Genomic DNA, 12,688 nt, shown 5'->3' with positions numbered 1-12,688 from the left:
CCTTTCCCCTGTTACTATCATCCTTACTCTCTGCTGAAGATCATTGTTAGTTTTCGTTCTTTCAGATAATTTCTGAATTTTATATTTCTTAGTTCTATTAGTTCAAACAGTAAGGTTCAGATAATATGCCTAAATTTCTAAGATGGCAAGTACCACCTAAACTAAAATTTGCAATGCTCTTTAAAATCATGACACACCAGTTTTTTATGCAACTACATGTATAGTTCAAAGCCCGAGTCTCTAACAGTCTAGAGCCTACTAAACTCGGTACTTTAAAAAAAAGAGATACGGATCAAAACACACTCCAACTATCACAGTTTTTTGAGTTTCATATCTCAACTATCAGAAGGTTGAGAAAACTATCTAAACTATTACTATCTAGTTTGCAAAATACACCTCAAATTATTTTTGAGTGGCATGTGATCTACGCTCTCCGTTTTGTATAAAAATGTTGCCAAGTATTGTCCACGTGAATAAATAATATCACAGTGGCACCTACATGGAAATTTAAAAAAAAAAAAACTATTTGTTTTAAAAAACAAATTGAAAATAATAATTTTTGAAAAAAATATCAAAAATTAGTTTAAAAAATGGAATTTAAAAAATAAATAAATAAGAAAACAGTTTTTTTTTCCAATTTTTTTTTTTTAAAATCCAGATTTATTTTAAAAAATAATGCAGCTTTTTTTTTTAAAAATTTAATTTCCATGTAGGTGCCACCATAGCATCACTTATGCCATGTGGACAAATTTTTTGAGAAAATTTCAGCTTTACTTGCCTTTTGGAGAGTGAGTTCACACATTTAGTTCAGGTGTGTTTTGCAAACTAGATAGTGATAGTTTAGGTAGTTTTCTCAACCTTATGATAATTTAGGTATGAAACTCAACAAAAAGTGATAGTTAACTCAACAAAAAGTGATAGTTAGAGTGTGTTTTTGACCCTTATCTCTTCAAAAAATATAGTACTACTCACTATTTTTACTGTATGTCTAGCTGGTGGCAGTGCTTGTTTCTTCAACAATAGGATTTGTGTTTGCTAGTAGGCTTTGTAAATTGTGTAATTGCCTTGGCTGTCAATTACTCTTACAGCAGTGGCTTCACATCACAAGACAGCCTTTCTTGGCCTGAGAAAGGCCAACCACTGGTTTTCAACCTATCATCATGCATGCACGCTTCTTGTTGGGGTATGTTTTAAACAAAAAGATGAGACAAATGGTAATAACACATTTTGGTGTCTAAAATTGACTCAAAAAGTGAATTATACTATGTATTATGCAATGTATATAAGTTCTCAATCCTTTTTCTAGGCTTTTTAACTTTCATGTCAATAAGTTGAGGTTGATTTGTATGTTGTCTAACGCCTTTGTCCTTCTAGTTGTACCATTTTGTTCTCTTTTCTAGTTGTTTCCATTTGGTCACTGCACACTAGCATGTGTGGCCTTTTCAGATTGAGCTAAATTTGTTGATCTTAGTAATCCTTTACTTTGTTAGAGTCAATGTACATGGATTCATCTTGATGAATCTAATGAAATTGAGAACTGGTTATGATACCAAAGAGTGATCATTCTTTGAGAATGTGATGTCAAGCTAATTTTGCTACCATAATTAGCTGACCTGCAATTTGATTACTTTAGAGTAACATTGACACTAACTTCTGCCCTTTAGCTTTTCCAGTTCTGTTGTTGGATGGGCAAAAGCCTATTTTGTATTAATCTGGGGCTATTGTAAATCCTGCTCGTAATATAATACGAGCCACTTGGACATTCTTTGAAGTACATTTGGTTGACTTCACTTGAATCTTTGGTATTTTTCATGCTTTGATATACAATCTACGAATGAAGACTTTTCGGAGTGGATGTTATTCTAAATCTTAGGGGGGATAATTGATCTGAAAAGGGTCAAATATATTCTTGTACTATTCAAAATAGTGTAAGTATACCTCTGTCTGATTGCAACCCTACCCGTTATACTTTAGCACTATTTTGCACCTAATTTAGACGGAGAGATACGTGACAAGCTTAGAAACAAATAGCTCACCCCCAATTTTAAATACCAGATTAACTTTACAAACCCACCTTTTAATTTAACCCCATATTGACCCGAAATCCTTTAGTTCATTTATTTTCTCCTCTTTTCCATCCCCATCAGTGGAGAAAACCTTTACTTGCCGCTCTTCTGTGTGTCACACCTAGTGTTCATTTCTTTGACTAGCTAGCTTTCCATACTTAACATGATTTTTCTTCGTGAACAAATTATATTTCGATTAAGCCTGTTATCCGGTTTGAACTGGACCAGACCGGTAACCGGTTAAAAAACCGGCCGGTTTCCGGTTTAAAAACCGGAACCGGTTAAAAAAATCGAAATCGGACCGGTCCGGTTCGAAATTGTCCAAAACCTTTTTTTGTTTTTTGTATAGTATATATATTATAGTATTTATTAGTATATTGTAGGTATATGTACTTATGTAATATAAGTTCATAAGTAAAGTTTATATATTTACTGATTAACAGCAGCATATACGTATATATATATATTAAGTTATATGCTTTAGTTATACTACACAATCTTAAAATATACTAAGAATATACTTATATATATCAATATACTTAGGTTATATAACTTATATATATATATATATATATATATATGTTTAAGTTATATGTATACTTATAACTTATATATTATAATTTTAATAAATCTATCCGTACCATGCTTCAAAACCTTAGATGTAAGACCCTAACCTCATTTAGATGGTATAAAGATGTTTTTCTCTGCAGGGTCATGGAATTACCAGAGAGTAATGACTCTCACTGGAAGTCCAAATTTATAGGTGGACTCCCTCCTCTTTTTGCAGAAAGGGTTAGAAAAGCTCTTAGGAAAGGGGAAAGAAGTATTAATTATGATACTTATACTGAAGTATCTTTTGCCAAATCTTTATAAAATGGCGAAATATAATTTATACTTCCAAGAAATCTTTGAAGTTGAGTTTTATCAGTAATAATATCAGGAAAGTTATACTACACATACTTAAAATATACTAAGAATATACTTATATATATCAATATACTTAGGTTATATAACTTTTATATATATATATATATATGTTTAAGTTATATGTATACTTATAACTTATATATTATAATTTAAGTTATTTATAGCTTAAGTTTTTTCTAAGTTTATAAATTCGTATTTTATAAATTAAGTATATTTATATTATAAGTATATTCTTCATATATTTTAGTTATTTTTCAAGTATATAACTTTCTAGTTTTTAACTTAAGTAGATGTATATAATAAGTATATTCTTAGTATATTTTAGGTATATTCCTAACTTAATATAAGTAAAAATATGAACACAAATAAATAGAAGAAAGCTCAATGAGCCATATATTTTATTCATTCTTAGATAACATTTATTTACAAGTTGTAGTTTTTTTAACTTGCAAATAATACATGAGTTGTAAAGAAATAGTAGAATAATAAAATCACCAATTGTCAATCATTTGCTTAATTTCCCCATTATCATATTCGGTCATGGAGATATCTTCAAAGTCTTCCATTTGGTCCGCTCCACTTGCTATCAAATCTTCAATCTCTTCCTCTTCGCCTTCCATCGCTTGTAAGTTTTGGTTGCGTCGCTCCGATCTAATCCAATCTCGAATGCACACTAGTACTTGCAAGCTAAATCCGGATAATGAGTGTCTATTATCTCCAATTTGTTGTCTTCCTTAGCTAAATGCACTCTCCAAAGCCACGGTTGATATTTGAACCGTAAGGATATCTCGAGCCATTCTTGAAAGTATCAGATAACTTGCCTTGTATTTCTTCCACCATGCTAAGATGTCCAAATCATCTAGTTCCTTGATATCCACATTTGACTGCATCAAATAAAAGCGATATTCATCAAAGTTTGCATTATGAGAAGGAGTTGGATGTGAATGTAAAACTTTTAAATGCGACAAACCCGACAAACCTTTTTTGCTACTTTGAGAAGTAGTAGTGCGTGGAGCAACAGGTGTAGTATTTTCTTCCAAATTAGAATAATGACTAAAAACCTTTCCAAACTCGGCATCAATCGTGAGCTTAGCGTCAGCTAAAGATGATTCAACTTCCTCTTCAATTTCTAAAAAGGTATAAATTTGACCAACCAATGCTCTATTATAAGACATTTTTAAACAAGAATTTAAAAGAGAACCCAATATAAATAAAGTTGGGATGGAAAAAAAATACTTCTTAAATTTTGTTGTCATATTAAAAATAGCCGCTTGATAACCGGATTTATTTTTATACTCTTGTAAAACTCTAGCTATTTTCGCTAAGTAGGCTAAAATTCCGGTTACCATGGGATATAATTGTTTAGAAAAAGCAAGAGTTGCATTATAAAAATTTTCTAAGAGTTCAACACATTCCTCAACATCTTCCCAATCCGTAAAATTTAACCAATCATCATTATTAATAATATATTTGTTGTGAACTTGTTGTATGGGAATCCTATACTCATATGCTTGTTATAGCATAATGTAAGTGTAGTTCCACCTAGTCTCAATTTCTACTTGAATTTTCCTAGGTCTAAGGTTGTTTTCCACACAAGAATTCTTAAAATCTCTCAGTCTTCCCCTATTAGCATTACAAAAATAAAACACAACCGCATCTCTAACTTTTTGAATAGAATCTTCAAAACACATAAGACCATCTTTAGCAATTAAGTTTAAAATGTGACAACTACATCTCACATGAAAAATATTTTTTAGCGGAGGGTTTAATTCCTTTTTAAAAGACCAACCGCTTTGTATTATTAGAAGCATTATCTAAAGCAATACAAAGTATTTTTCTATAAATGTTAAAAAATTTCATAATAGTAGACATTGAATCCGCTAAAATTTTTCCATCGTGAAGACCTTTCCCTTCATCATATAAAAAAGCTATAATTCTTTTTTGCATAACCCAATTATCATCAACCCAATGACATGTAATAGCAAAAAAATCTAACTTGTTAAGATTAAGACCCAAATCAGCGGTAAGAGAAACATTACAATTTAAAGAATTAAATACATAGCGCAAATAAAATTTATATTTTTTATACAAATCTATAACATCCGCTCTACAAGTACTTCTAGGAATACCCTCAAATAACGGTTTATAACAACGTTGAATGTAAGTAACAAATCCCAAACCCGAAGGAAAGAAAAATGGTAAACAATCATAAGCTACCATTTTAGCTATTTATGCACGCTCTTTTTTCTTGTCATACTTAAAATTTTTACCGATTTGTGGGTCTATCGTCATTTGAATACCCCCAACATTTGAACCCGTTTGCTCTCCCCAAACATCCATATGTTTCTTTCTCATATGACTATTTAGTGTACCCGTTCCACCATCCTTACTAGTTCCTTGCCTAAAAGCAAATACTTGTTTACTTATGTTACATTTAGCTGTTTGGCTTTCCTTATCCTTAGTCATAAAATTCCAAATTTTAGTGGTTGGCTTACGAGTTCTAGGCGGTTTGTCTTGTGTATGTGATTGTGTAGGACCTGTATCTCCTATGAGATTTTCGGGAGCTTGTGTTTCATCATCATCATCATCATCATCATCAATTTCATTAAAAGTGTCGGTATAGTGTTGTTGCATTGCCTCATGATCTAAAAGTGGATTACTTCCACCAACATCAATACCTAAATTAGGTATTTCTTCCACAAATGTTTCCTCATTAAACCCACCCCTAACAATACCACTACTACCGGCACCACGTCTAAATCTCTTCGCCATTATTAAATAGAATTAATTTAAATCACACTCAAATAAATCACAAGAAAATAAATTGCAACAAATTAAATTGCGAAAAATAAAGATAGAGTTGGAACGAAGGTACCAAATTGCCGGACTAATTTTCAACAAAGTGAAGGCGGCTAGAATTACAAATCCACCAAAGCTACTTCGGATTGTTGCAAAATCACCAACTCCACCAATAATATTATAATTGCAAAATTAATAATTGAAACTATAATAAGACTTTATAATATTTAATTGAGAGAAATTTAAAATGGCTAATTGTTGCAAAGTAACTATAATTGAGAGATTGAGAGAAAGAGAAGAGTGAATTGGTGTGGATTAAAATCGAAATGGAGAGGGATTTATATAGAGGTGGGAGATGGGTTAAAGTGTTAAAAAAAAAAAGTTTGGGGGGTTGGAGGGGCCAAAATGGGGGTTTGGAACCGTTTTGGCAACGACCATTTTGCAAATGGACCGTTGACCAACGGTCAAATTTACAATTTTGTACATTTTTTTTTTTAATTCGTAAGTTAACGATCCGGTTTCGCCCCAAAAAAATCGAAAGCCGAAATCGGTATATATTTAACAGTTGATGGAACCGTAAACCTGGTTCTACTGTTCCCTTCCGATTTTACCGGTCCGGTTACCGGTTTGAACCGGTTAACCCGAACCGGTTGACGGGCTTAATTTCGATCAAGTACGTGACACATGAAATTTCAAAACGTAGTCTATTTTAGCCTTGGATTAAAAGATAGAGAAACACATGCATATATATACTTTTTTATTGACCGTAAAATTAAATGGACAGACATTACACCAGTTTTTTTTCACCAGTAATTCAGCACTTTCAGCCGATTTCAGATGCTTGTATATGTCGTGAACTCCCCTTTCCACTTTTTCCTTTTTCTTTTCTTGTTTGTACTGGACCTTCAGGTGCTCAAACACATAGCAGCAGCTACCCACTTTTGAATATTTATTTAACGGGTTTTGCTAACCTACAATATGAAGGTTGTAGGTTAGCAATATACTCAACTTTTTGATTCACTAAATCTCCTTACCATTTTTAATTAAAGTATGCACTTTTAGGGGCTTATCGGTATTTTACCCAAATCTCCAATTTCCTTCTTTTTCCCTCCAGTTCATTTCCATTCCCAGATTAACTTCAACAAAAACAACCCTCCATTTTGTCCATTATTGGGTTTCCATGTAAGCACACATTAGGTGATTTTTGTGGAGATAAAAAAAGAAGAAAATGGATGAATGGAAAAGCAACGATGGACAAATGAGTTTGCTTTCTATTGGGAAAAGCCTGTTGGAATTAAAGATTAACCAAAAAACACCTTGGCTGACAATTTCTTTTTTCTTTTTTATTATGAATTGCAGATCTAAATTTCTTTTGATTCAATTGATACTTTCCACTAAAAACAAATCAAAATTATACAATCACATATTGTACCACGAACCAATGTGCAACAAATTAAGAAAAAATATTGAAAAGGAAAATTTCTTTCTTCTCCTTACATATACACTTTCATTCCAGTACTTATGAGGATTTCCAACAATAAAAAAATAAAGATTCACAAGTTGATCTCTTTTCTTCATAACTTCTTAAATCTTCATTCTTTTTGCACTGCTCACTGTTGGAAGAAGGGAAAAGATATAAAGAAAAAGAAAAAACAGAAATTGGAAGATCGTCAGTGAAGCATCATGGCTGTTGGGTAAAAGACAGAAGTTGGGTAAAATCAAGATTCACAAGTTGATCGATGGATATTTTAGAGAGACAGCGTGTTTGGCTGATGCACGAGAGGGAGGAAATGTGGATATTTGGGTAAAAAAACCAATGAGCCCCTAAAAGTGCCTACTTTAATTCAAGGGAAAAGAGTCAAATATATCCCTCTACTTTAGTTTATTAACTAACTTCGTCTCCCGTTAGCCCCAAAGTAGTCAAATATCACCCTCTTATTCTGAAGTTGGGGCCAAATATCACTTCACAGCTAAGCAAAGTTTCAAAAATACCTCTCATTTCTAACATATTTCCACATAAGCAAATCTGGTCATTTGGAATTGGGTGATATGATGCCCATGGCATACATTTAACTTATTCTATGTGGTGCCTACGTGGTAATTTTTTAAAAAACAATCTAGAAAATCAATTTTTTAAAACAAATCTAGAAAAAATGGCTTTTATTAAAAATCTGAAACTTTTTTGTTTTAATAAAACCCTTTTTTTAAAAATATATTATCGAAAATTGGATATTTTAGTTAAAAAAATTGAAAAATAATTTTTTTAATCTGGAAAACTGTAAAGTATTTTTTTTTTAAAAAAGTGTCCTATTTTTTTAAAATCTGGATTAATATAAAAAAATTGAAAAACTGATTTTAAAAAAAATCATTTCTAGATTTTTTAATAAAAAAATTCAATTTTCCAGATTTTTTTTAAGAAGCGGGTTTTATAAAATAATTTTTTTAATAAAATCCATTTTTAACAGATTTGTTTTTAGAAAAATCAATTTTCGAGATTGTTTTTAAAAAAATTGCCACGTAGCCACCACATGTAATGTTAAATGTCACGTGGCGTCCATGTCACCCAATTCCGATATGACTTGTTATGTGGAAATATGTTAAATGAGGATATTTTTGAAACTCAAGCTAACGGTAGCGGTATATATTTGGCCCCAACTTGTAGAAGAGGATATTTTTGACTACTTTATTAACGAAGGATAAAGTTAGCAAATAAACTAAAGTAGAGGGGTATATTTGACCCTTTTCCCTTAATCCAATGATAAGGACATTTTAGTGAAAAAAAAAATTTGGGTACATTGCTAACCTACAACCTTCATGTTGTAGGTCAGCAAAACCCTTATTTAACAGTACTTGAACGCCCCTATAGCCCGATCTGTCATTACCAAAGTACTTGAACGATTATCCTACTGTTTTTTTTTTTTAATAATATTGCTTCAGATTGTTGATGTGTGGCATTATGTAACGAAAGCAAAAAATACAATCTATTCAAACGTTGTATTCATCAGAACAGTAGAGTACGACGCAATACGATACGATATGAAACCATGTGTAACAATCATCCAAAGAGGGAAGAAAACAAAGAGAGAAAATGGCAGAATGGAGATAAAAGAAGAGGTTTTCCATTGACGGAGGTTGAAAGCAAAAAAAGAGAAGATTAAGAGAAATAAATGAAGTAAAGAGTTTTGGGTCAGGTATTTAAATGTTGAGGTGCATTACTTGTTTTTGAGCTTGTCAGGTGTCCCCCTCGAATTAATTAGGGGCAAATTAGTGCCAAAGTATAACCATAGGGTTGCAATTAAACGGATACTCAAACGGAGGGTATATATTTAAACTATTTTTGAATAGTGTAGAAAATTTGAAAGAGAGAGTTAGACTAAATAGGATTCACACTATCTTTCTTCCGAATACTGATTACCAAGAATTTATGGATGTATTTGACCCTTTTCCCATAAATGAATGATGAAGCTTATAGTGAGAAGATAATATCTAAAATAACATGTTGTTCAACTAAACTAGAATCTATATCTTTAAGATATTAAAAAATTCCCGTAATAGGAGTTTGTACATAAACAAAAATATAGGATGTGATAAGTGAGATTGTGTTCCTCTTACTTGTTAGCTTATGAATACGCCCAGAAATAGATGACCTATCTTCTGCAGAATTATGAAGAAGAAAACTTAGATTTTGGGTAAATAGAAGCTACTTAATCCCAACAAAGTGCTTAAACAAAACAAAAGAACAGTGTATGTCCTTTATACAGAATTAGTTCCCAGTTTCTATCTACCAGCATTTAGCGAACTAGATGATATCTGTCCGACGGATAACGAACGTCGTGATAAATTGATTGTATCACTAGCAAACACTTCCAAGAACTTGGATGTGATTTCATCAACCCTACCAGATCCAATAGAGCTCAACTGCTCAAATATTGGAAGTGATTCATCTCCACTGAGGTACCTCATAACTTGTCTCATTGTTGGCCTAGATTCTGGTCTTGGGTGAGAACAAATAAGCCCAAGTCCTAATACCATTTTCACCTCTTTATCTACATAGCCAGAATTCTTCAACCTAGGATCAACTGCATCAAAAATATTACCTAGTTGAAAACATTCTATCACCCAATCTGCTAGTATTAACGCTCCTTTCCCCGGTTCATAGATAATAGGTGACCTTCCACTAGCTACTTCAAGTAGTAGTACACCGTACGCGTACACATCCGTGCTCGTTGAGGCCTTCCCCATTCGTGTCAATTCTGGTGCGATGTACCCTATTGTTCCAACAACATTCGTAGTGTGTGAATTCTTGCCGTGGTCGTATAATCTAGCTAGCCCAAAATCTCCTAATTTGCCATTCATTTCACCATCTATTAACACGTTACTGCTCTTCACATCTCGATGTATTACCACTTGATCCCATTCTTCGTGCAAGTAAAGAAGCCCTGCAGCGATCCCTTTTACGATGTTAAACCTCTGATCCCATGCTAGAACGACGTTCGTTTTCGGTCTATAAAGTAACGAATCAAGACTCCCGTTGGGGACAAAGTCATACACTAGGAGAAGATCATTCTTGGTCTTGCACCAGCCTTGAAGGTTCACTAAGTGTTTGTGCCTTAACCTGCCTAAGCTTTCGATCTCCGCTGCAAATTCTCTCATTCCTTGAAGAGAATTGCTTGATATCTTCTTCACCGCAACCTCGGCTCCGTTAGTTGGCAAAACACCCTTGTAAACAGCACCAAAGCCTCCAACTCCAATTAGTTCACTCACCTTGAATCCCTTGGTTGCCTTGTAAAGATCTCTATATCGGAACCTGTGAGTAGAGGTGAAAAAATTAGCCCATGAATACATGACAAGCCAACCCGCTAAGTTTGGGCTGGTCATTGACCCACCAATCTGTTAGCTCACCCATTTCAGCCCATCAAAAAATTGGGCTGATATGTGCCCAGCTTGACCAGTAATCTTGTCAAAACAATAGTTTAGTAGGTACTAAAAATTCTATAAAAGAACAAAGAAAGAAACTAAAACTTAATAAGAGTTGAGTAGATTGGGTTAGGACCTGCTTTTTAGCCCATTCCGATCCAACCCATTTTAGCCCAAGTGACTTTTGAGCGGGTCAATAACCCGCCCATTTATTAACTTAGCCCATTTTGACCCTCCCATGTGACACCCTTACCTGTGAGGACAATCCAACTCCCAGTCCTCTAGAACTTCATGTTGCCTCATCCTTCTGTAGATATAAACAGATAAAAATGCTCCAAGGATCAGGATAACCGCAGAGGAAAATGATGCGATTAAGGCCCTTTTGAGATGGGAATTCTTGGAAGATCTTTCCACTTCAGGTGGAGCAAGAGGTAGCTTAGCAAGATTTAAAGGATCAGCAGCTCCATTCAACCGAAAACTCCAACCTAATATGTAATGAGAGCTCGCTTTATTATCTCCCGTGGCTGCTGAGAAACCAGTATACATTGTTTCCTTCAACACAGGGGACAAATCTATGCCCTCAGTGATCAGAGGTTTAATTGGCTTTGAAACTGATATGGGAGCTATAGTTACATTTACCACTTTGTTCACTCCATCATAATCAACCCAAGCCTGAATTGATTCTCCTCTTTGTAGATTTACCTCCTCTGTTTTAGAAGTTCCATCCACATAGTAATTGGCTGGTTGTGATGCGATAGACGCCATGCCATTGATGTTGACTCCAATGTGATTTCCATCTGTGTCCACACCTTCATTGTGACCATTCACAGTGTCAAATTCAACCATAAATATATGGTTAGTACGATTTCCATCGTTTATCGAGTTGAGGACTCCAAGAAAGTGATCGTCTTGAGCACCTGGGAAACCCCGGGATGGAGATAAGGTGAAAGTAAAGCCAAAGCCACCTGAAGTTTTCTCAAGAGGGACAATGGCGAAAACGAAGTATGTACTAAATGAAGAAGCATTTTTAGCAAGGGAATTAGAACTTGAGTTGAAAATTGGTATAGGATTGGGGTGGAAAGCATGGCCTATAACATGATATAATCTATTAGTGAGCTTAAGTGCACCACTAGGATTGATAATTGCAACTCCATCTCTGATAATATCTGAATTATTGAATCCATTGTAAAGAAAATTAAAAGATTGAGCTCGTACAAGAATAGTGTAAAAGAATGCAAGAATAACTAGACAATAGGGGTTGTCCATGGAGCTGTTGGAAGAACTAGTTAAGTTTTGAGCAATATTTATATTGACATGCCCTACACGGAAAAGAAGCAAATGGAAGTTTGGAGAGGTATTATTTTCAAAGTCAATGGCCCCATTAATTTATGGGGAGACTTTGCAACAAACAAAAGTAACGGGAATTGCAAGTTTGAATGCCCAAAGAAAACCTTTAAAAGAGAAATAATCATATCAAAGTCGTTACAGGTTGACCTTAAAGTAGCAGATGAGAGGGAAAAAAAGGTTGCCGATACATATACACTAGGGATATACATGGACCGGATTAGTTTGGATTTTTCAAATACCAAACCAAACTAATTGTGTCGGATTTTAAAATCTATAAACCAAACCAAACCAATATAAGTCAGGTTTTTCAACCTCGGATTTTCTCAGATTTTTTGGTTTTTTCGGGTTTTTCCCTGAAAAAGTCTTCATATAAAACATATAACTTTTACTTCAAATATTTCTTTAGTTATAGTAAAATACAACTATATAATTAAGGTGTTTCTTAAGAAAATAACATAAAATGTGAGATGAGTGATGATATTGTAATAAAATATTCAACAAAAAGGATAATGAAATAGCATAAAATAAATATTGCTAATTAATAAGTCATAGTGAAAATTATCATAATCTTAAAATACCAAGTCAAGCTAAAATAAGTACAGCTAATAAATATTAAATACATGACAAAAATA

General features: G+C 33.4%; 1 protein-coding gene across 1 annotated transcript; it reads right to left on the bottom strand.

Moving 5' to 3' along the window:
• Positions 1-9,475: 9,475 nt before the first annotated feature.
• Positions 9,476-12,233, bottom strand: LOC132056930 (lectin-domain containing receptor kinase VI.3-like). The gene is made up of 2 exons (XM_059449342.1): positions 10,963-12,233; positions 9,476-10,599 (listed from the first exon to the last, which is right to left on the bottom strand). The coding sequence occupies exons 1-2, from the start codon at positions 11,973-11,975 to the stop codon at positions 9,570-9,572; spliced, it is 2,043 nt and encodes a 680-aa protein (XP_059305325.1). The 5' UTR covers positions 11,976-12,233; the 3' UTR covers positions 9,476-9,569.
• Between the last annotated feature and the right edge of the window lie 455 nt (positions 12,234-12,688).

Source organism: Lycium ferocissimum, chromosome 5 (assembly GCF_029784015.1).
Source record: "Lycium ferocissimum isolate CSIRO_LF1 chromosome 5, AGI_CSIRO_Lferr_CH_V1, whole genome shotgun sequence".
Lineage (NCBI taxonomy): Eukaryota > Viridiplantae > Streptophyta > Magnoliopsida > Solanales > Solanaceae > Lycium > Lycium ferocissimum.
The sequence above is the reverse complement of the archived record's forward strand: the minus strand, read 5'-3'. Positions and strand labels throughout refer to the sequence as shown.

What these genes read in the sequence shown, in the direction of transcription:
- LOC132056930 (XM_059449342.1), bottom strand. Translation starts at nt 11,975, where the DNA reads ATGGACAACCCCTATTGTCTAGTTATTCTTGCATTCTTTTACACTATT. An exon ending in GAGTTGGATTGTCCTCACAG is followed by an intron (nt 10,600 to 10,962) that starts GTAAGGGTGTCA and finishes CTCTACTCACAG; the next exon opens with GTTCCGATATAGAGATCTTT.